Source organism: Pleuronectes platessa, chromosome 2, assembly GCF_947347685.1.
Source record: "Pleuronectes platessa chromosome 2, fPlePla1.1, whole genome shotgun sequence".
In the NCBI taxonomy this organism is placed as follows: Eukaryota; Metazoa; Chordata; class Actinopteri; order Pleuronectiformes; family Pleuronectidae; genus Pleuronectes; species Pleuronectes platessa.
In genome coordinates, this window is record NC_070627.1 from 22052095 (window position 1) to 22076162 (window position 24068).

At 40.3% G+C, this 24068-nt stretch overlaps 2 protein-coding genes across 3 annotated transcripts; both read left to right on the plus strand.

Annotated features, from left to right (window-relative positions):
• Nucleotides 1-2768: 2768 nt before the first annotated feature.
• LOC128455162 (inter-alpha-trypsin inhibitor heavy chain H3) lies at nt 2769-12312 on the plus strand. 2 transcript variants are annotated; one of them, XM_053438842.1, is made up of 23 exons: nt 2769-2924; nt 3209-3238; nt 3456-3479; nt 4832-4992; nt 5189-5293; nt 5388-5550; nt 5659-5769; nt 5904-6032; nt 6143-6259; nt 6333-6501; nt 6620-6745; nt 6844-7025; nt 7946-8131; nt 8243-8382; nt 9226-9386; nt 9572-9598; nt 9805-9831; nt 9935-9976; nt 10432-10545; nt 10632-10833; nt 10947-11119; nt 11654-11765; nt 11880-12312. In XM_053438842.1, the coding sequence occupies exons 1-23, from the start codon at nt 2811-2813 to the stop codon at nt 12016-12018; spliced, it is 2754 nt and encodes a 917-aa protein (XP_053294817.1). In that variant the 5' UTR covers nt 2769-2810; the 3' UTR covers nt 12019-12312. The 2 variants fall into 2 exon arrangements, with proteins under 2 accessions (XP_053294817.1, XP_053294824.1); XM_053438849.1 differs by lacking the exon at nt 3456-3479.
• Nucleotides 12313-12643: 331 nt separating this feature from the next.
• Nucleotides 12644-23394, plus strand: LOC128455800 (inter-alpha-trypsin inhibitor heavy chain H3). The gene is made up of 22 exons (XM_053439678.1): nt 12644-12853; nt 14980-15015; nt 15167-15190; nt 16058-16215; nt 16297-16401; nt 16498-16660; nt 16894-17004; nt 17121-17249; nt 17329-17445; nt 17614-17782; nt 18349-18474; nt 18624-18805; nt 18938-19123; nt 19414-19553; nt 19664-19824; nt 20311-20430; nt 20506-20553; nt 20819-20932; nt 21015-21216; nt 21710-21885; nt 21972-22083; nt 22544-23394. The coding sequence occupies exons 1-22, from the start codon at nt 12713-12715 to the stop codon at nt 22680-22682; spliced, it is 2859 nt and encodes a 952-aa protein (XP_053295653.1). The 5' UTR covers nt 12644-12712; the 3' UTR covers nt 22683-23394.
• The last annotated feature ends 674 nt before the right edge of the window (nt 23395-24068 follow it).

The following is a 24068-nucleotide window of genomic DNA, read 5'->3' on the forward strand; positions in this document are numbered from 1 at the left end:
CACAATTATCACTAGACTCTGCAGTTCCCCTCGAGATAGTGAAGAACCTTTACATTCATCAGGTGGCCAGGACACAACTCCTAATCAATACTAATGTAACTCTCTTATATAGATGTGTTATAGATCTTGCTAACACGATTTCATTATCAACCCAGCTTGTCATTTCTGCAAATGTGTAAAGGTCTTTATGCAACACTAAACTGTCTTAAAGGGCCTGTATTGTGTCAAATACATTTTCTGGGCTTTTACTCTCCGTAATTACTTGAAGGGGTCAGCAGGGACCCTCTGAGTATGAAAACAGTCCCTCCGCTGACTTTTGCACTCAGTCCATTCTAACAAATATTTTATCGGAACCTCTTGTTCCGTACTTCCTCCCCCGTATGAGTCATATGGGCCTGCACTCGTCTCTGAGCCCCACCCAGCCGGTACCAGTCCAGCCTCCGAGCCCAACAAACTCGACCCTAACTAAGCAGACATGTTGCTGAGCTAGCAGCTTGTTAGCTACCACAGGCTAACCACAACAAACAACACTGAAGAAACACTGCAGCGTGGAGCGATGAAAGGAAGAGAATGTGTCCGTGCACATTCCTCCTAAGAACGTTACTGTTCGAGACCAGCGGTCATGCTTTATTTCTTCTGACATGATTGTGAAACTGTAACTCGGGACGTTACACCTACATTTGCTGACTGTCCTGCTAAAACTGAACCAACATAGGGACAGTGTTACTTACTGACTATGAACCTGCTGGTCTTCTATAGCTGTATCCAAACATAACCACGTGACTTTCAGCTGTGTTTACCAAAGAGATCGTCAATGTGTCAGATTGGCCTTATCAACAAGGTCCGGGACCCCCACCTGACTCTGACTTTTATTCCGCCCCCACACCTCAAGGATGTGCTCAATTAACACATTATATAATATTATATTATACTGCACTACATTGCATATTGCAATCTGACACTGTTCACTGTCTTGCATTTCACTTTTTACATTTCACTTTTTATATCTATTATATATCTTTTATTTAGATATGCTTATGTCTAAATAAATGTTACTTTGTATAAATATTAGAAAAGGGGAGTAAATAAGAAGTAAATAGTGAGTAAATATATATTGTTTCTTTTTATTGCTTTTCTTATGTGTGTTGTATTTATTGTATTTATTGTGTTTTTTTTTTGTTTTTTTTTCTATGTTCATTGTATGCACCAATAACCAGAGCAAATTCCTCGTAGGTGTAAACCTACTTGGCAATAAATACATTCTGATTCTGATTCTGATTCTGATTGAGACGGGTGATAGGCCTGGTCGCGTGTCACTCAAAGTGCAGTCACCCAATCAGAGGAAGGGCTCACGAGGCAGGTGAAAACAGCCTGTTCTGTCTGCAGCTCCAGAGAGAGGACATGCAAATACACAAAAAATGTTAAACCACTCATATATCCAAGAAATGTGTAAAACATAGGCCCTTTAAGGCCTCATCTTTATAAAATACACTTTTAAGGCATTTTGCTTGAGTATGTACGACACTTACATAGTGCAAGTTATCATTAACTACCTATCACTATTCAATAAATACACAATAAACAGACAAATAAAGCCAAACAGCACATGTTTGCCTTGTGAGCACAGTGGATTAACCCTGGCCTGTCTGAGACAATGGCAGTATTTCAACCGACAAAAAAATCAAGCACAAACAAAAGTACAAGTGATATGTTCTGCTCTGTCATCACTACAAACTGCAAACACAAAATCCCGACATCCATGGTGCAGACCCCGAAGGTTTGATATCCCGTCAAAGAATTCAGTGGAAAATTGCACAACTTTGATTGTTTACTCTTTAATCTACTGTTGACCATGACTCACCAGATGTGCAGAGTGCATGCCCACTGTGTTTGTTCACAAGGTTCATTGTACAGACAAAATCTGTTTGTTAAGGTTAAATCTACATTTGTCCTAAATGGTCATCTGGAATATGATGTGAGGGACAAAGGACACATTTACTGTCAAAGTAGCCTTGTAGTCAAGTTATTGAATTAGCCCAGTGTAACACATTCATCTACATGCAATGCAATCTAATCTTTACTTTTTTCAGTAGTTGCATTTAAAAAAACATACAAGAGAGTCTTTCTGGTTTCAGACAGCTGCCCAGTGTTCGCTCCCACGTGGGATATAATGTAAACACACACGCATCAAGTGGAGCAGCACAAGACGCTGAGTGAAAGAGTGAAAGGAAGAGGAAGAACTCATTGGCCCAACGCCAGATTAAACAAACCCGACTGATGTTGGTCAATGAATGAACAAATCAAGTGTTTTATTCAGAAACATACATGCACTAATGTAAAATTCACGTAAGATAACTCCGAAAGATATTCTGACCCATTCAAACCGAACATCACAGTAACTGACGGGAAATAAATGCTTCACAAAACAGACAATAAATACACACATTGACCTTATATCCAATTAGACATAGAAACTGTAATTTATGTTGAGGCTGATGTCATTATATGTTAGTTTGGTGTCAGTTCTACCAACAGTCATGCACATTGCAGATTGAGCACAGACATTTCTTTCACAACTTTACAAGCATAAGCACTTCTAACTCAGGGCCTTCTGACCACTGAACTCAGGTCTGTTTCTGTTTGTCAATATTGCAGGACAACAAACACACACACAAACACACACACACACACACACACACACACACACACACACACACACACACACACACACACACACACACACGACGTCCCTCCCCCTGGACAGAGAGCAGTTTTCTCAGCAGTGAAGTCAGCCTGTGTTCAGTTTGGTCATGTCTGGACTGCTGGGTGTTCGACTGCTGCTGTTGTGGGGCTGCGTCTGCCTCGGGCTGCCCAGCCTGACCCAGGGGGCTCTGGTCATCTCTGGGTACCCTGATGCGACACAGGTGACCTCACACACACATGCACACACACACACACACACACAGCTTTTTGTACCCTGACTTTAATTTGAAATCGCATTTATTTATTTTATCAGTTTAGCTCCTGATTGAAGCACGTCCGATTTCCTCTCAAATGTTTTGACCCAAACTTTGCTCTTCCAAAGTTTGTATTTGTGATCCTGTTTAGATTCATATCTTTTTCTCTCCTCTTTATTTGTACATGTGATACACATGCTTTTAACACAGTGTGTTGTTTATCCAATCATGGAGCTTTATTTGTATTTCAGGAGACGAGAGGAGCTGCCAGATCAATGCAGGTACTTGTTAGAGTCACTCACGCATTATGTTTATATTTATCAAAGTTTTGCCCCTTAACAAACAGTATTTAAAAAGTATAGGGTACATAGAAAATTCATGTTGTTAAAGGGGAATAAAGCAGTCTCAGTTGAAATTTATGGTTTTGTTCGGTCTTAAATTAGATTTTTCAAATCTAAAAATAATATAATTTCCTTTTTCTTTTCTTTTCCTTTACAGAAAAGAAGTACAAATGAAGCCACGGTAATACAATACAAGTTGTCTTTAATATGTGAGGGCATCCTCTTACCTGCCAGATCTGCAGATACACACAATAAGAATGAGAAGATAAATGAAAATACCATTAATAACCAAACTGTCAACTAAAAAGGCTATTTGCTTGAATATCATATGTGGAATTACTGGTAGATCCATAATTAAATACGTATAAAATTCCCCATAAAATATTGAACTTAACTCAGGAGGCTGCACAAAAGAGTTTGGAGAATCAGAGGAAATAAAGGCTGTAGAGTAACAGGCAGAAGAAAGCAATGAGAATTCACACAGGATGCAGGTGGATTCCTAAAGAGATTGGATAAAGATGAACTGGATATAACTGACCTAACTTTTTTTCCATATATCCATATTAACCCTGCTGAGCAGCCTCATCAGAACACTCCCAAGGTGGAACCAGTGACATCATGTCTTCTGTCTTTTAAGATACTTTTTCCAGTGCTTATAATTCATTTTGGCACCAGTCAGGGCAACTCAGCATGGGCTGGACCCCGCTGTGAATCATGAGAGGAAAACACAGTTTCAATTGATTATTAAAGTGAAAATATCAGACGTCACATTAATTCACAGAAAGAAGAAGTGAAAGCCTGTGCAGAGCCCGTATTAAACAAGCTTGTCTGGTATGGTATGGTAATGCAGTGAATGGTATGGTAATAAAGTAAATGAGGGAAGTTAGAAAACTTTGTGTTCATCCTACCCAGCTTATCTGTAATGAAGACTTTATAGTTGATGTTTTTCATCAAATCCAACTGCATCTTAAACACTGTTCATCTGCATGCTTTATATATAAGTTTAATGACTTGCTAAACCGCTGGTATTTTTCATACATTGCATGTCAATTATTTGAGAGGTCTGTTAAACAACAGAGACATTCTTCCGACCCAAGCTCAAAACTTTTCAAAACAAAAGTTTTTGAATATCAGCTCAACATAAAGCATTGCATCAATCAAACAAACATTGTGCTTGTTGGTTTGAAGACAAATTGCTAAAGAGAACGTGATTCTATGGATGTTGTCACCGGCCAATCTCTGTCTCAATCCGTTGTGGTGAAAGAAAAATAATTAAAAGTCATCAAAAAGGTCTTGCAGCGATTCTGACCCACAGTTCGACACAGTTTCTGACAACCGCTGTAGTTTATCCAAGGATGTAGAAGAAGAACTGTTCAACTCGGTCCATAGACTGAAGGCACACTGCCCCAGCCCCAATGACTGCTACAGAGCGCTGGTCACCTGTTTATTCCATATTTATCAATATTGAACCCTGAACGCAAGCTTCTCATTTTCATGAGAGTTTCTGTCTTTCCAACCCATCCTTCCTTTCAGTCTCAGGTGGAGGTGTACAGTGTCACCGTGGAGTGCACGGTGATGTCTCGTTTCGCCCAAACCGTCATGACCTCCAAGGCTCGGAACAAAGCAAACTCCTCCCAGGAAATCTTCTTTGAGGTGGACCTGCCCAAGACCGCCTTCATCACCAACTTCAGCATGTCAGTACTTCCCCACTCTCATATCAACTCTCTCCGCACTCCAGCATGTTACCACATTCTGTTTATGACACAATCATTCTTCTCGCTAACTTTTACAATGGTGCTCTAAAGCTGATCTTAACTAAAAGGACCCGGTTTATTTACGTTTCTTAAGTTGCATCATGCAAGCTCTCCATCTCTCTGTCTCTTAAAAAAGGGAGATTGAAGGTCAGATGTATGTCGGGGAGGTGAAGGAGAAAGAGAAAGCCAAGAAACAGTATGAGAAGGCTGTTTCCTCTGGACAGACTGCTGGACTGGTCAAGTGAGTCTCTGGAGATGATGAAATACATAAACCCAGCCCTCCAAACACTGTCTGCACATCTGCAGCTGTCACTTATGTCTGTGTTTTATTTCAGGGCCTCTGGGAGGAAGATGGAGAAGTTCTCTGTGTCTGTCAACATTGCAGCCAATAGTAGCGTGACCTTCATTCTGGCCTATGAGGAGCTCCTTCAGAGGAAAATGGGCCAGTATGAGATTTTAACACGAGTTAAACCCAAAACCCTGGTCCAGGAGTTTCAGGTGCAACTAAGCTCATGATTCATTTTCTACCTCATGGTGAATTAATTGATCCTGAATGAAAGTTTATCCTCACAAATTATGTTTGTGTCTGTTTGTGTGAGGTAACAGATTGTGACAAATATCTTCGAGCCTCAGGGCATTACCTTTGTTGATGCCCATGCAACCTTCCTTTCTAATGACCTGCTCCCCCTGGTGGACAAAACGGTCACAGACAAAAAGGTGCGTGGCACAGTAACCCTTCAGAATTCAAAACAATTCAGGTTTCACTTCCTTGGCTTCACATGCACCAGCATTTCTGGCCCAAGAATAATAAAAAAAACAAGCTGAGCTCAATGTGTTTATCCCTATATCAGGCACGCATCTCGTTCTCACCAACTGTGGAGCAGCAGAGAAAGTGTCCAGGTTGTGATGGAACACTTATTGATGGAGATTTTGTCATCAAATATGACGTAAACCGAGCAGAGGGCTTTGGGAACATTCAGGTCAGCTGTCACTAAACTCAGTATCTGCTGCACAAATTAAAAAAATATTGATGAATCTGTGATTAGCTTCTTTCATTCCTTCATGTGAATCATGATCATCTTCCCTTCAGATTGTGAATGGATACTTTGTGCACTTCTTCGCTCCACCTGACCTGCCCAGACTCCCAAAGAATGTGGTGTTTGTGATCGACAGGAGCGGATCAATGAGTGGGAGAAAGATGGAACAAGTGAGAGGCCTTTTAATTTGATATGTTGATGATGTTCTAATGTATTGACCCCTGACCTTGTACTCCTTTGTAGACACGACAGGCAATGCTTGAAATCCTCAAAGACCTCCACGAGGAGGACCACTTTGCCCTGATCCCGTTTGACCACACTATAACTCCCTGGAGGCCCTCACTTAGCAAAGCTACCAAGGAAAATGTGGATGAAGCCAGTAGCTACGTGAGGCGCATTCAAGACAATGGAGGTTGAGAGAATAACAAGTGGCACTTTTTTCCAAATTTGACCAAATATCTTCTTTATTTCTTCAATGATAGAAATGTATCCTGATACGAGACGCTTGACTGTTTGAGTTTTCCTTCTAGGGACCAATATCAATGACGCAGTGTTGAGAGGTGTGAAAATGCTGGTCGAAGACAGGGAGGAGAAGAAGCTCCCTGAAAGGAGTAGTGATATGATTATTTTAATGACTGATGGAATGCCAAATTCTGGTGAGCATGTTGAGTGTGCACATACTGTTAGATGTATTTGATCAATGTACTTTAGGTTGAGCATTAAAACTGTGGATGTTGTATCTCTGGCTTTGAAGGAGAGACTAACCTCCAGAGGATCCAGGAGAATATGCATTTGGCCATCGGAGGAAACATGTCTCTGTTCTGTCTCGGGTTTGGCGATGATGTGGACTACTCCTTCCTGGACGTGATGGGCAAACAAAACAAAGGACTGGCCCGCAGAATATATGAAGCTTCAGATGCAGCCGTTCAACTTCAGGTGGAGGAATTAGACTATGAGTACAATTCTGAGCCAATCGTTTTTTATAATTTTAATTTAAACTGGAATGGCTGTCCCCTTGAATTCGACATGACCGAAATGATCGTTTGGACACAGTCCTAAAAGTATTGAAGATACAAATACACTGCTTTTGATTAGCGACCCGACTCAACATTACCTCAGGTACACATTGATGTTTGTCTCAGGTTTGTTGCCCTTTTTGTTACTGTAGAGCAGCAGAAGAAAATCCAACCCCCTTATGAGACAAAGTTCAGGTTTTACTGTTGTATGTAAGTTAACATAAGGTCAAGGTCAACGGTACAATCTGTGGTCAAGAGGAGAGCTCAGCTCAGCAGTAAGGGCAATGTTATAAACCAAATACAAAGAACGGTTTAAAGTAAGAAATAGACAAATGTAAAGTTAGAGTAAAATAGATTTAAATAACAGTACATTAGAATATGATAGAGCTCAACATAACACAAATAAAAAATCTAATAGAATACTGTTTATACAGAGCGTGTATGTATGTATTTATATATATATAGTTTACAAACAGTTTACAAACCACATTGAAAATCCCCCAAATATGCTTGAATTTGTTTTTTGTCAAGATCCTCAATTATTCAGGGGATTGCCGAAATAATTGGCAATGTAAAAAAAAGTTATACAAAAAAATCGTGCATGTGATCCACGGCAAAAGTGTAATTTTTTTTTTTTTTTTATGTCCCATCCCTCCATCAAGTTTCATGGAAATTTGTTCTGTAGTTATTCTGTAATCTTGCTAATGATAAAAAAAAAAAGAAATTAACGATCAAACAGTGGCAAGTCATAAGCTCCTTAGCAGATTAAAATAAATAGTAATTTAATTAGCACATTTGTACAAATAAATTTTAAACAATGTGTGTATGCAACAATTTCAGGGTTTCTACGAGGACGTGTCTAGCCCTCTGCTCTTGGAGGTGGACCTGCGTTATCCTGACAATGCAGTCGATTTTTTGACAACCAACCACTTCAGCCAGCTTTTTAATGGCTCGGAGATTGTGGTAGCTGGTCGGCTGACAGACAACGATCTGGACAACTTTATGGTGGAGGTGTTCGGCGAGGGGGTGAGAAGAGGGAAATGGCGGGACATTTGGAGACAATGCTAAGATGGAGAGAAAACTTGTCCATTATTTCTCAAATTGCTTGCATTTCTTTCTGTTTTCTCTCCCCTGTAGTCTGAGGAAAAGTACGAAGTGCAGGGCAAGGCCAGTGCTCTGAACTGGAATGTTGTGTATCCAGATGAGGAGTACATCTTTGGGGACTTCACAGAGCGCCTGTGGGCCTATCTGACCATCCAGCAATTACTGGACAAGAGGTTTGTTTGAGTCCTTTAGTTTAATCTGAGTTGCTTTAGCTTGAAAATCATTTCCATTCGTCTAAGTAGCGCAGTGCCTGTTCTCAACATGTCTGTTTAGAATGGGCTGTTTATTTGTTCCGTGGTTGTTCTCCAGATCAGCAAAAGTTCTACAATATACTGTCACTTTGTATCGTTTGGTTGCTGAACTTTGTATACAGACTCAAAATCTTTCCAAAATAAAACCTCTGTAATTCCACAAAGTGTTACAGCAACAACACATTGTGCTTTACTTTAAAGACAAATTGCTGAAGAGGAAATAATTCTATGAATGGTGTTGCCTTGATAGAGATCAACCACTGTGTATCTCTTATATTGTGAAATGATAATAATCAATTTATCTAAATGATCTGGAGACAGAGAGAATTGGCCTCAGGCTGAAAGAGGCTCTGCTGTAGTTTATTCAATGACTAGAAGAAAAACACATTCAACTCCGTCCAGACTTCAGCCCAACTGCCCTTTCCCACTGACTGCTACAGAGATCTGCACGCCTGTTTGTTAAATACATTTTTTTATTAATGATGAATGTATAGCAGCACCAAATTGCACCAAGTCTGCACTGCACTTTCTCTGACAAATTACAATACATATGCCAAGGGAGAAGTAGATGAATGGTTCTTGAGATATGCAGTCCACACACAGACAGACAGACATTTGTGGAATGAAGGCAGATGAAAATGATACTCTTTGGCCATTGTCTGTAAGCACTTAAATAAGCTTGTAATATTCATTTGTTGATTCCTTATCGTTTTCTAAATTCCGTCGTCATTTGTTGCAGCTTCAATATCTTTTTTCATCCTGCAGCAAGAGTGGAACCCCAGACGAGAAAGTCAATGCTACAGCAAAGGCATTGGACATGTCTCTGCAGTACAGCTTCGTCACCCCTCTCACTTCCATGGTGGTCACCAAACCTGAAACCGAGGATGGAACTGAAAGCCCTCTTATTGCCGACAAGCTGACTGAAGGTAAAGGGAAAGAGAAAGGCTTTAGAGAGTGATGCAGACCAAAATTTACTGTAATACGTTCACAGGCATCACTGGCCTGCAGTGAATTCATGTTTTTTGTAACATTCTATTCTGTTAACTAACTAGTAGAGGCTAGAGCTTCAGCTTTAACTACAGAAGGTATTCATTATTTATTTTTTTGACAGAGCAAAGACAACAGGCTGACAGAATGGGTAAGACAGTAAGGTTTTTTTGTCCTGTAGCATAAAAAAATGATGTATATGTTTAATAGATTTCACTTTCTTAATTTGCTTTATTCTTTATTTTTCCTGTATCGAGCACATCAATTTATAACCCCGGTTTTGAACAGTTATTCTTCACCTCCATATTTTGGTAAGCTTGAACTGTAGAAGGTATTAATTTGTTCTTTTTTTGACAGTGCAAAGACATTACACCAGCAGTTTGGGTAAGACAGTAATGTTTTTTGTCCTGTAGCATAAAAAAAGATGAATATGTTTAACTAATTTCCCTTTATTAATTCGTTTTTTCTTTATTATTCCTGTATCTAGCACGCCCGGTTTCGAACGCCTATTCTTCACCTACACATTTTGGTAAGCAATGGGTTACGGGTATGGTATTTTGATCATTTTCATCAATCTGTATGGTTATGGCTCTATCGGTCAGTTGTTCTGTCAGTCCTTTATGTAATTGAGGACTTTTGGATCCTCTGACTTTTCAATTTGAAAGGCAGGTCACTATCTTCACCTATGTACTGACACATATTATTTTATAGATATTCACGGCCCTCAAGCAATGAATCCGATGGACTTTATCCTGTAATGGTAAACATTAAATGCTAAAGGTCAACTTTTTAGCATCTCTATTGTGAGCATAGCCTGCTGCTGTTATTAGCATTTAGATCAAAGCACAGCTGTACCTGCTGTGGTGCCTCACAGCGTGGCTGTTTAACATCATCACTATAAATACTATATATTAAACCCATCCCCCATATTATATGAATTAAATCATATTCATTACTGTCATTGTGCTCTGGTATCACTTGCAGTGGATGGAGATCCTCATTTCATGATAGAGCTGCCAGACAGAGATGACGCTCTGTGTTTTAACATCAATGACAATCCAGGAACCATTTTCACACTGGTTAGAGATCCAGAGTCAGGTCAGCCCGAGACCAGTATTAAATACAATGTAAATTTCGTTTCATTCAATCATATGCTGTGGTGAGTGACTGAATTGTTTCTTCAGGTATTTTGGTCAATGGCCAGACAATTGGGGACAAGAAAATTCCCCTCAATGGTAAAATCAACACCTATTTCTGGCGGTTTGGCATCATCCACCGCACTCTGGGGGTGAGGCTGGAGGTCAGCACTCATGAGATCTCAGTGTTCCAGGATGGCAAATGGGTGAAGCTGCTGTGGTCTGATCCTGGCTCTCTCAAAGGACCCAAGTGAGTGGCTGCACAATTGCATGCTTCTCCGTCGCTCATAGAACCTCGCTCTACATGAGTAATATGAAATGTGAAGTCCAGGCTCAGAATGAACTCTTCTTCTTGTCCTTCAGCGTTGATCTCCTTGTGACGAAGGATCGAAGCCTAACCGTAACTCTAAAAGATTCAGTGAAGTTTGTGATCCTGCTGCACAAAGTGTGGGAGAAGCATCCGTACCATCAGGACTACTTGGGTTTCTACACCCTGGACAGCCACCTCCTCTCCCCTGCTGTTCACGGCCTGCTAGGTACAACGTGACGCTCATACGCTACATCCATAACGCTACGCTTTCATAAAAAATGCATCGACTCTGCTACGGATACACCTGGTTTCCGTACCTAGTTTCAGAGATGTTAAAACAGACATTTGGAAAAGCTGCCGGCGGCATGTTTTAGTATGGACACTCACAACTGTTTGCTGTTTGGGTCTTTTCAATCATGATGTAGCCTTCGCTGATAAGTCAGGCACAGGTCACATGATCCCCTTCGAGTAATCTGCTACAATTCCTGTTAAAATTGGCATGCGCATGCCCAGTGTATGTGAGTGGTCATCTGATATGCCTTTTCAGGCCCGTGTGAGGACGGGGATCATTTTATTTTCATGCGAAATGGTAGTATAGATGAGGTCTTACTCAGAACTAGACTGCATGGTTTAAGGTTTGTGGCAGCATTTAAGTATTTACAAAATTTTAAGCGGTGTCTCTTTATAGCATAAAAAAGGAATAACATTATTGAAATGAATATTAAAAAATATTACTCTTAAATGTCGGCTTGTCCTCCAGGTCAGTTCTATCAAGGGATTGAATATGAGGTGACTGACCTGCGTCCAGGAGAAGTCCCAGAGAAACCAGACGCCACCATGTTCGTGAAGGGACAGGAACTCAATGTGACCAGGTACCTCTCTCAGATAAGTGTCCCACCTCACCATGGAAGAGTGTGAATGCAAAGTGTGTTCAAATGTGAATAAACATCGCTTGGTCTACATGACGTTTCTGCCTTGGTCCACAGAGGCTGGCAGAGAGACTTCAGGAGGAATGTGAAGGACGGAGAAAAGGTTCCCTGCTGGTTCATTCACAGTAACGGAACAGGCCTCATCGACGGAGATGCAGCAGATTACATTGTGTCAGGACTTTTCAAAACCGCTTAAACGCAGGATACATATCAGTGTCAAACACAGAACCCATCACAGTGATAAAAAACGTTATTAAAATAGTACCTGCACAGTCATATACTCAAAGACAGGTGTTATGACGTGGAAGACATGGAATACACTGTTCTTAAAGATGGACTAAAGCAAAAATGTCTATTAGTTAAACTTCTGTTTTAAAGTCTTGGGATCCAAACAGTTTCTATGCAGGGAAACCTCGGTGAAAAGATTTATCACAGTTCATGTAAAGTCTACTAAAAGCATGGCACCTAATAAATTTGATCTCTATGGCAACATTTGGTGATTTTTTATTCATGGTTGAACAGGCAAAAAGAGAAAATCCTAATTGTGGCAAATGTCTTTGATTATTGTTCAGCCACAGGAACTGTTCCCCCCTTACCACAATAAATGTTGGATGAAAATCCTGCTGTCTACGTAACTTTCCATGAAGTTAATACATGAGTACACACCTATGGGCAAGTGGGGACTGGCTAAGCATTACACCCACGCAAACAAACCCACACAAGCAGGCAATTTATGGGAAACTACGCATGATTACTCACACAAACATACTGAAAAGAAGAGCTTTGGACATGGAGGGCCCCTCCTCCTGCACAGTGTGGGCGGAGTACAACTCTTGCTGGAAGACTTGATCCCCACATGCCTCAGATTCCTTCCACACTCGTTCTCAGCCATGCCGGGGAAGAGGCACTTCTGTTTCCCAGGCATGCCTGTTGTGTGGAGAGTCCTCCTGTTGTGGGTTTGCGTCTACATCTGCCTTCCAGCTAAGGCCCGGGGAGCTCTGCTTGTTTCCAGGAGTGATGCTCTGCCACAGGTATTTAAAATAAGTTCCGTGTGCATAGTTCATTTCTATGTCAGATGATGCTTACGTGATGTGAGGTGAGTGTATGCATTGTTTATGAAAGCATCTGTAGCTGTAAGGACTACAGCTTTCCCATGCCGAATCCCCTGGCATGCAGGAAGTGAGTTGCTTTGCAGTGCTGGCCCACTGCCACAGCCCTTTTGTTTGTGAAAGAAAGTAACAAATGGAAGATCTGTTTATCCTGCACAATCACCACAGCTATGCAGGAAATCAGAGGAGCACTACAGAAAATCAAATAAAAAGATGTTAAAGCAGCAGTGACCAAGTCATCTGCAGGAACACTGGAAGCATGAAAAAGCATTTAAGTTAAGTTAAAGTTAAACATCATTGATGTAGGAGGAGTTTTAAGACAATTTAGCTGTTTTCAGGGGATTTGACTTTTTACCTGTAGGGACAACGAAGCTTCATTAAGAAAATCCTCATCAGACTAAAACAGCAGTTTTGCACGTGCTGTTTTTGAGTTTGTCGCTGTCATTGTCAAGGCCCAGGTCTGTTAATGCACGTCATCGAACTCATTCTCCCAGATCCATGTTGAATCTTTACTGAAAGATTCAAGACGTTTCAGCATCAGAAATGTGACCCTTCGAACGATGTGCTTTGATTATTTTCCCTCCAAAGCTTTATTTGCTGCAATTTAAACTTATAAAGGCTTACTACTTTGGTGCAGTCACTAAACTCATGTCTGTCTTATTAACTTTTTACCATTTACATATTTTTACCAGGTCAAACATTCAGACTTGATTTTAAACCCTTGTCCTGAGTTAAGTCTGATCTTCAGGACTCGAGTCCAAGTCAAATTTCCTGTCCTCATTTTTGTAACAAAAGGCTTGTGTGCAATTTGCATTAACAGGGATCTTCTATGTGCATGTCACCATTTGTGAGATGGGTCTTGTACAATTTGGTCACAATGTTGACGAGAGTGTAGGTTTGATTAATTTGTAAAGATTTTCGTTTATAGTTTCATTCATAAATGTGTGCACACATCTTATACTACATTTCCTTGAATAGAGAAATTAGCTGAGGATAGAACTTTCATTGAATACCAAGGTTAAAGACATATAGTATAGATAAAGTGATATCACACTCCTGTATGGACTGACTGAACACATCTCTATTCATGCATTTAAAAGTCCAGTGTGTAGGATTTAGGGGGACACTCAGCAGTTATGATAATTATTTTTTCATTACTGTATAACCAGGTGAAAGTACACATTTTGTGTTTTTGTTACCTCAGAGGGAGTCCTCTATATATCTAAATCCTATCCTACCACGGAGGAGACCATATTTCTACATGACTGGACAAACCAAATACTGGTTTTAGAGACAGCCTCTCATGCTTTACATTTAAAAAGCCCTTTACAGGTTCTTCTTAACACTGTAAAGAGGAGTTGGTAGGAGGGATACTCCGTGGCCTGCAATATGCACCTTCACCAATAGATGCCACTAAATCTGACACACTGAACCTTTAAAGAAGATGACCTGTGATCGAAACGTGACGCCCACATATTCATCTGTCAACATGGTTGTCCTTCAGTTCAACAGCCATTCTTCAGTGACCTCAGCTCAGCAGTGGAGCAAGCAGGTCTTGCACCTTGTTCCCCCGACTCCACAAAACACGTTAAGAACATAAGTCACATTTTCACGCTCTAGAAATCGAGTGCATCATAGCCTCTAAATGGTTGAACTGAACTAAAGAGTGTGGAGCACCGATTTCCCTCATCATCTTCCCTTTCTGTGTGTCTGTGTTTGTGTGTGACCTTTACATCTGAGGTTGTTTTCCCACACTTGTTATGCGTCATCTTTCTGATTCTAACTTCTCGGCATGCTGCAGCAAAGATCCCTTAAGATTCCTGATAAACCTGTTTATTTGACATTTGTCCTACATTTTGGGAAACACAGAGGAGTACGACTGATGAAGACTATCAACAGCATGGACACTTGTAATTGCAATAAGTGATTGTTTGACACATTAGAATGTTTCAGTTCAGGCTGTATCCAATGGTTAACAATCAGGGAAATGTCTAATTAAGGGATGTCTAATATGGTGCAGATCAAAGTAACTCTATGCTCTGTTTCAGGAAACCCAAGAAACTATGGCAACCAGGTCAATAAAGGTATTCAACTTAAATACTTATCACAGTTTAAACTGCCATTTTACAAATCTTTCTTTCTTTCTTGCCTTCTTTGTGGTCATGCCTTTCTGCAAAACTCAAAGCGTACAATGTTAATAATGAAAATATATTTTTGTCTCTTTTTTCTCTGTAGAGAAGAAGCACAAACTCTACAAATGTAAGGAACTAATTTTTCTATTGACGTAAAATCGGGACAGGGGGTCTCACTAACAGCAAAGCTTTTACATTTGTTCATGGATCGGATTCAAATCTGAATATGATAATTGAATAAACATGGTCAAGATGACTGGTAGCTTCCCTCACAGTAGTGGGATTGTTTGGTATTGTTACCGGTTGCGAAATGAAGTCCACATTTACCATATATCACATTGGTTCCAGATGCCACTTGTTCCGCTCTCCCCTCCCCTGTGTCCACTGGCATGCTTTTATTTCCTCACTGCTTCACATGACGATAAAAGAGCTGGAAGAGATTTCTCCATCTGTATTTTATTCCTATCTGCATCAGGAGTAATAGTAAGTTTCATCTCATGTTTTAAAGTAAACTCTTCCCGTTTCATGACGTGAATCGTTTCTATTAGGGATAAAATTAGGAACAAGATAACGACGCTATAAACAATCAGGCTTTAGACTGAATTAGAATAACAGAACTGGATAAATACATAAATGTAGAAATGAATGAATTAATAACCTTAGAAATACAAACAAAAATATGTTGAAATACATATTTTTTAAATATATAGAACATCATAATTAATAAATGTACAAATAGAGAAATACTTTTTTTACAGATACAGAAAGCAATATTTTGTTTTTCATTATTAATTTCTGCATTTATTTATTCATTTATATTCATACAGATTTTTTGGACACTTGCTGAGACATAAGACAGAACTTGCCAGTCCTCCACTAGTCTTGGTTATTTGCTGTAATCATAGTGGTTACGATTTACTGATGCTCAAGCCCCGTAAACAATACATTTTACTCGACAACCAGGCCAAAGTTACATCTCCCTTCATCCTCTCAGGTGGTGGAGGTGTACAGTGTCACCGTGGAGTGCACGGTGACGTCTCGTTTCGCCCACACCGTCATGACCTCCAAGGCTCTGAACAAAGCAAACTCCTCGCAGGAAATCTTCTTTGAGGTGGACCTGCCCAAGACCGCCTTCATCACCAACTTCAGCATGTCAGTTCAAACCTCAGGACTTTTGACCGTTGAGCAAAAGCAAGTTTCTCTGGGTTTGACCCTTGTAATTTTGTCTCTCAGGGAGATTGAAGGTCAGGTGTATGTCGGGGAGGTGAAGGAGAAAGAGAAGGCTAAGAAAGAGTATGAGAAGGCTGTTTCGTCTGGAAAGACTGCTGGACTGGTCAAGTGAGTCAGACGAGGCTGAATATACATAAACCAAGTATTACAAACACATTGTAACATCAGAAAGCTGTGAATTATGTGCTCTGTGTATTCTTTCAGGGCCTCTGGGAGAAAGATGGAGGTGTTTTCAGTGTCTGTCAATATAGCAGCCAACAATAAAGTGTTTTTTATTCTGACCTATGAGGAACTCCTTCAGAGGAAACTGGGCCAGTATGAGATTGTGACTCGAGTTAAACCGAAACAGCCAGTGCACGACTTTCAGGTTCTACTCTCTCCTGTTTTATCTTTCAAAATAAGAACATTTGCTTAAAGATAAGCTGCTTCATTGTGTGTAATTTTTTTCAGCACATTAATGAGACTTATATCACACTCTTGATCTGTGTGTTGGTGTGTGTGTGTTTGTGTGTGTGTGTCTGTGTGTGTGTGTGTGTGTGTGTGTGTGTGTGTGTGTGTGTGTGTGTGTGTGTGTGTGTGTGTGTGTGTGTGTGGAGACAGATTGTAGCAAACATCTACGAGCCTCAGGGCTTCACTTTTCTTGACGCCTCAGCAACTTTCCTCACCAATGACCTGCTTTCCCTGGTGGAGAAAACAGTTACCGGCACAAAGGTGAAGGATTACAAAGTTTTCCATGCTTCCGTTCTTCTAAAAATATTTGATGATCTCTTTTAGTACAATTTAAGTAAAGTGTAGAATAATGTCAAATGAATCTCTCTGTATCGCAGGCCCACATTTCTTTCTCGCCAACACTGGAGCAACAGAGAGTGTGTCCAGAATGTGAGAGGAGCATAATCGACGGAGATTTCCTCATCAACTACGATGTGAAAAGAGAGGAGGGCCTGGGAGAAGTTCAGGTCAGCTCCCAACAAAGACTTTACAACAGCACATAAGAATCACAAACGAGTGTTGATTCAATTCTTTATTGCCCTGCAGATTGTGAATGGATACTTCGTGCACTTCTTTGCTCCCCCTGACCTGCGCAGAGTCCCAAAGAATGTGGCGTTTGTGATTGACAGGAGCGGATCAATGAGTGGAAGAAAGATGGCACAGGTAAAAGATATGTGTGTGTGTGTGTGTGTGTGTGTGTGTGTGTGTGTGTGTGAGCGTCACTGTGTGTGCGTGTGTGTGTGTGAGTGTGTGTGGGGGGAGTAAGCAAGCCCCATACTGCAGGCATCAGTTTATGATCCTCTTTATGTGTTTAACTGTGAACTTTTGCAGACGAGGGACGCATTGGTTGCCATTCTGGAAGACCTCCATGTGGAGGACCACTTTGCTCTCATCGTGTTTGACAACCGCATTATCACCTGGAAGAACTCGCTTACTAAAGCAACAAAGGAAAATGTGGTTGAAGCCATTGCCTACGTCAGGAAGATAAGAGACAATGGATGTATGAGACAAGTGACAGCAACTTTAGTGCAATATGGTTTATTCAATGCAAATTAATAGAAATTCTGTTTGAATATCAACGATTTACTATTCATAGAGTTAAAAAAAATCTAAATATATTTTTACAGATGCATAATGTTACTATGTATATTTATTTGACATAAACGTCTTCTGCCTTTAATCTGTCTGTTTTCCATTCAAAGGAGACGTTTTTTAAGCATTTTTAATGAATCATTTTAATTTGAGTTATTACTTGAAGTGTTCAGAATATGTATCACTTTCCTCATAGTGTCCATTGCCGCAGCTCCTCTTTTCAGCCACTGTGCAACACTTAGTTTTAGCTCCTGTCTCTTTGAAGGGATAGTTCACTGTAAAAAAAAATCACTCATCATCTACTCACTGGGTGAAGTGTTTGAGTCCATAAAACACTTCTCAAGTCTCAGGTGTAAACAGTGTTGCAGCCAAATCCAATACAATTTAAGTCAATCGTGACTGCTTCTTTAGAGGTAATAAAACAACAGAAAACAAGCAACATGCCTCCATCTAATTTGTTCTTTTCCCTCCCAGCCACCGATATCAATGACGCCGTACTGAGGGCAGTGAGCATGCTGTTGAAAGAAAGAGAAGAGAAGACACGTCCAGAGAGGAGTGTGGATATGATTATTTTACTGACTGATGGGATGCCAAACAGCGGTAAGTTGTCTTGATTTGAAAGATAATAATACTTCAGTCTGGAAGGTCAGAGGTCTCTGTACCTACATTAAGTAGATAACTAAAAACAAGCTTAAAGTTGTCTTACAGTTTGTCATTTGATTCGTGCACGTGTGCGTGCTTGTATATAGGTGTGTCTGTCCCCAAAAGGATCCAAACGAATGTGCATGATGCTATCAAGGGGAAGATGTCTCTGTTCTGTCTTGGATTCGGAAATAATGTGGATTACTCCTTCCTGGATGTGATGAGCAGACAAAATAAGGGACTGGCCCGCAGAATATATGAAGCTTCAGATTCTGCTATTCAACTCCAGGTAAAGTAAAACCATTAAAGACAGATTAACAGAAAAGGGGATGTCTAACACCATTTTGCCAATCTATCTCTGCACCTTAAAGGGAATGTAGAATACAGATATTACATGACTTTTGCTATGCCTTTTTCCCAGGGTTTCTATGAGGAGGTTTCCAACCCTCTGCTCTTGGAAGTGGACCTGAGTTATCCTGACAATGCAGTGGACTCTTTGACCAAAAACCACTTCAGCCAGTTGTTTAACGGCTCAGAGATCGTGGTGTCCGGTCGGCTGAGCGGCAATGACATGGATAATTTCCTGGTGGAAGTGCTTGGCCAGGGGGTAAGAAGTTAATCTTGTTGTAGCTGACACTGAATATTCAAAGCTCATCATATTGTACAGTTAATTTTTCAAGGATGGTTGACATGACACATTGGTCCAGATGGAATAATCTCAACAAGTAGCCCAACCGACAGGTTTACTTTCCTGAACTTTTCTTCAAACTTAAACACCCACTTAAAACATTAATTTGTCTGCCACTGCCATAAACAAAACCATTAACCCATGACTGTAGTCATACATTTACTACCCTCTCTCATCATCTGTTTTTGAAAAAACTTTTGTTTCTGCAGCCTGATAAAGACTTACAAGTACAGGGAAATGCCAATGTGGTAAACTGGGAGGTGACCTACCCAGAGCAAGAGTACATCTTTGGGGATTTTGCTGAGCGTTTGTGGGCCTACCTTACCATCCAGCAGTTACTGGAGAACAGGTTTGTTCACGTTCACCTTTAAATTGTACCTTTGACCAGATTTAGAGGATTACTCACATTATTCATTATTCAACTTCCAACTGATCCCTTCTTTCTTTTCTGTCTCCCAGTGACCTTGGTACTCAGCAAGAGAAAGATGCTATAACAGCTAAGGTTTTGAACATGTCCCTGCAGTACAGCTTTGTCACCCCGCTCACCTCCATGGTGGTCACCAAGCCTGAAACCGAGGATGGACCTAGCAGCCCTCTCATTGCTGACAAGCTGACTGAGAGTAAGGGACATGTGACCAGTTATCAATTATTATCATATATTTTGCTTTTATTTGCAGGAATAGAAAGGAATTGATATAGTAAAGGTTAGCAGGGGCAGCACAGTGGTGCGGTGGTTTGCACTGTTGCCTGGTTTGAATTCCAGTTTTGCCAGGGTCTCTGTGTGAAGTTTGCATGTTCTCTGCCCTTGTCTGCATGCGTTTTCTGTGAATGGGAATCTGAGAGTGAATGGTGGTTTGTCTCTGTGTGTTGGACCTGTGATTCGCTAGCAACTTCTCCATGTTGTACCCTGATGATAGCTCAATATTAGCTTGGATGGGCTCCAACCACTCACCTAACCCTCAATGGATAAGAGGTATAGATAATGGACGGATGGACAAGTTGGCTAGTAAACCAGAATGTTCTTTATTTGCCAATTTAAATCAGTATGTGTCATTATATCTTTGCAATGGCTTCCAACCAACTTTGTGCTTTTAACTGTTTTACAGGCCAGCGACAGGAAGCAGAGAGACGCCAGGGTACATCTCAAAAACTTGCATTCCATCCGGGTACATCTCACAAAACTGCATCCAGCCGAACAGCATCTCGCCAGAGTTCATCTAGTCGTGGTAAACCTCTTTTAACTTAATTATATGACACAACTAATCAACCCTCACTTTGACAATGATATGTTTGCACGACAGGTTCCTCAGGCTCAGGTCGTGCTGCCAGTTCTCGTAGTCATGCAGATGGTAAGCTTTTAACAAATGCTTGACTCATCAAAACCAGAAATAAGTCATGTTTATTTTTGACTTCTAAAAGGAAATCATTGCATTAGCCTGTCATAACAGACACAATGTGACAATGACACCTGGGATATTTCAAATATTCAGTTTTATTCATTATCTATCACATACCTGTATTAAAAGTCAGGGGTTATCCACAGTGCTCAGTCTCTTACTATCATATTTGAGTCTGACATTTGTCTTACATGATTCTTGGATGATGCTTGTGCAGTGGATGGAGATCCTCATTTCATGATAGAGCTGCCAGAGAGAAAGGACGCACTGTGCTTCAACATCAACGACAAACCAGGAACCATTTTCACTCTGGTCAAAGACGCCAAATCAGGTTAGTCACTCGTTTACCATGCGTCTTTAAAAATAATCAAAACATAATAAGCAATGACATGAAATATTTCATTATGCTTCAGGCTTTTTGGTGAATGGCCAAATTATTGGCAAGAAGAAAGTTGTTCCAAACGGTAAAACCAACACCTACTTTGGGCGTTTTGGTATCAGCCACCGGAAGCTGGGAGTGAGTCTGGAGGTGAACACTCAGGACATCTCCGTCTTCCACAATGGCAAACATGTCAAGATGCTGTGGTCTGATACAGCCTCTATCAAAGAAAAAAAGTGAGTAAAACTGCTGTGCAGATATTATTTAAAATGCATGCACACGACATGTTAAAAATTAGATGTTTTACAACTATATAAATAGATATTTGTTATTTTGCCCACAGGTTAAAATGGTGTTACTTGTTTTGTTTATTATACACTTAATTAGCTCAAGTTCATACGCAAAATATTGGTATGGGATCTTAAATGATTTCTTATTTTAAACATAAGACAAAATGGAGAATATCCCTTGTACATTTGAAGGTCTTCAAGAAATCGTTTGATGATAAGTTGCCAACCACCAGCAGATGTCAGGGATCACCACTAGATGTGAGCAACCACTAGCAGATGTTAGGGACATATTATCAGTTGTGGACTATAGCGCCATGAAGTGTTCCAGCCTTTTATTCACGCTCTTTTGGTATCAGTACTCCTCCACCTCTGAGCCAAGTTTTGGGCAACATTTAAACAGTGGATAGGGTCAAACACAGATTGTCTGTATCTGTTCCAGCATGGACCTCAAGTTAACAAAGAACTGCAGCCTGACCGTGACCCTGAAGCACTTCATTAAATTGACGGTGATCAAACACACAAAGAAATGGAAGAGACTTCGGGAGGAGCAGGACTACCTGGGCTTCTACACACTGGACAGCCATCATGTGTCTGCTTCAGTTCATGGCCTGCTAGGTCAGCAACAGCTATTTCATATTTTCATGCTTTAATTTTTAACTTTCAATATATCACAAGATATTAAACAAGCAATTTTGGTCCAGGTCAGTTCTACCATGGGGTTGAGTTTGAGGTGACAGACCTGCGTCCAGGTGACCACCAGGAGAAATTAGATGCCACCATGTATGTGAAGGGACAAGCAGTCAACGTGACGAGGTGAAAATACACACACAAACACACGCACACACACACACACACACACTCTTACACCACACACGCACAAACAAACACACACACATTCACAAACCTATACATATTCTTACATTGATGTCCTGGAGACTTCTCCAACCATAACCATAGTGGCTCTTTGCCCAACCATAGCCTCAACTCAAATCTAACATTAACCTTAGCCTAACCTAAAACTAAACCTAGACCTAGACCTAACCCTAACCCTAACCCTAAACCTAACCTTTACATTAACCTTAACCTTAACCTTAACCTTAAAGCATGTCTTCACCTTAATATTAAATTAATTATGTATGGAGACTTCGTTTTGTCCACATAAGAAAAATAATCCCCATAATGTGACTGTGTAAACAGTTGTGGGTCCAAACAACATGAGTAATACGGGACCACACACACACACACCTAACTGTCAGTATTCTCTTCTCCACAGACACTGGCAGAAGGACTTCAGCCAGGACATGAAGAATGGAGAAAGTATTCCCTGCTGGTTTGTCGACAACGATGGAGAAGGCCTCATTGATGGAAGAGCCTCAGACTACATTGTGTCAGGGCTTTATAAGACCATTTGAATCTTAAAATTTGAATTAGAAGCAACTTGGGTCACTCTAAGGTGACAGTGTTGTGATGTGACAAGTAGCAGATTCTCACGACTTGTGTGACATCACTCAACTATTATGCGCATGCGGGGACAAACATTATTAAAACAACAGGGACACTGACATATTTATTTGAAGATAATAAAAAATTACACCTTGTGATAACTGTTCAGTTAGCTAAAAATAATGCTATTTTTAGATAACTGAACAGTTATCTCTCAACAGTTAACTTTTAAACTTAATAACTAGACATTATTCAGTAGATATTGCTTACAACTCAGTATTGGCTTTAATCATATAACTGTGACATGGGCAGATAATAACAATGGCAATGTGTGCAACTTGTGTAAAGCCTGACTGCAATGTTAAGTGTTTTTTATAGATTCACTAATGACTTAAATACTAGAGTTAATAAAGCTTTAGCGGCACTGTTCGTCTGCTTTTTGTACCCAAATAAACACTGTTTACATGTTTAAAATAAATATTTCTCTATGTAAAAATATGTACCTTGTTTCACTGCAAGAGAGACACTGGATGGGTCCAGTTGAGTTCTGCATTTTCAGGTTTCAAAGTTTAAGTATTTGAACTGTGAGTGCAAACCTGGTGGAATGACATGTTCTCTCACACCCTGCGAAAGTTTAGTGAGGAGTCTCTACAATAAAGTGTCCTTGGGCAAAACATTGAACACCAAATTGTGGTATGTATGCATAGTAGTGCTGATTGAATGGGTGAATGTGGCTTGCGCAGTAAAGTGCTCTGATTGGTTGATAAGATTAGAAAAGGTCTATTTAAATAAAGTTACTTACTGCCTCTGCATTGAACTGTACCAAACTGGATGACTGAGAACCAAAGCTGAAAGCAACCAGTGCTGAAAAGTAAAAGAAAATACAGCTAGCCAAGTACTGTAATAAACTATTTAGATGCTTGAGTATTTCCAACTTCCTCCACAATACAAAAAGCCTGAACACAGAATCCCTCCTCTCTTTCTGGATCCCAATACTTCTCTCTTTCTCTGACATGATGGAAGCTGCCAAATTCTCTGAGCTGTGGAGCAGCAGTGGGAATGAGCATTAGAGGGGAAGGGAGTTTGGGGATGCTGTGGAAAGCATGATTAACATTATTATGTTGAGAGAGAGAAGCTTTGTCAGATTATATTCATGTACTTTCATATTGGCTGCTGATTGTAAAGGAGACCCATGCTGAAGATAACAGCAACATTTTTACCTGTTTAGCTGTAAAATGTTTTAAAAAGGTGGCATTTTTAAATCTTTTAACCAGATTTAACGCAATAGCTTTGCCATATTTAGTTTTTCATGAAAAGTATATAAAAGTTTACATCAATGATAGACCCGATAAATA

Coding starts and splice junctions, on each gene's coding strand:
- LOC128455162 (XM_053438842.1), top strand. CDS start 2,811: ATGTCTGGACTGCTGGGTGTTCGACTGCTGCTGTTGTGGGGCTGCGTC. Junction 4,993..5,188: donor TTCATCACCAACTTCAGCAT/GTCAGTACTTCC, acceptor CTCTTAAAAAAG/GGAGATTGAAGGTCAGATGT. Junction 6,502..6,619: donor GCGCATTCAAGACAATGGAG/GTTGAGAGAATA, acceptor TTTTCCTTCTAG/GGACCAATATCAATGACGCA.
- LOC128455800 (XM_053439678.1), top strand. CDS start 12,713: ATGCCGGGGAAGAGGCACTTCTGTTTCCCAGGCATGCCTGTTGTGTGG. Junction 16,661..16,893: donor AGCCAGTGCACGACTTTCAG/GTTCTACTCTCT, acceptor GTGTGGAGACAG/ATTGTAGCAAACATCTACGA. Junction 19,124..19,413: donor TGGAAGTGCTTGGCCAGGGG/GTAAGAAGTTAA, acceptor TTGTTTCTGCAG/CCTGATAAAGACTTACAAGT.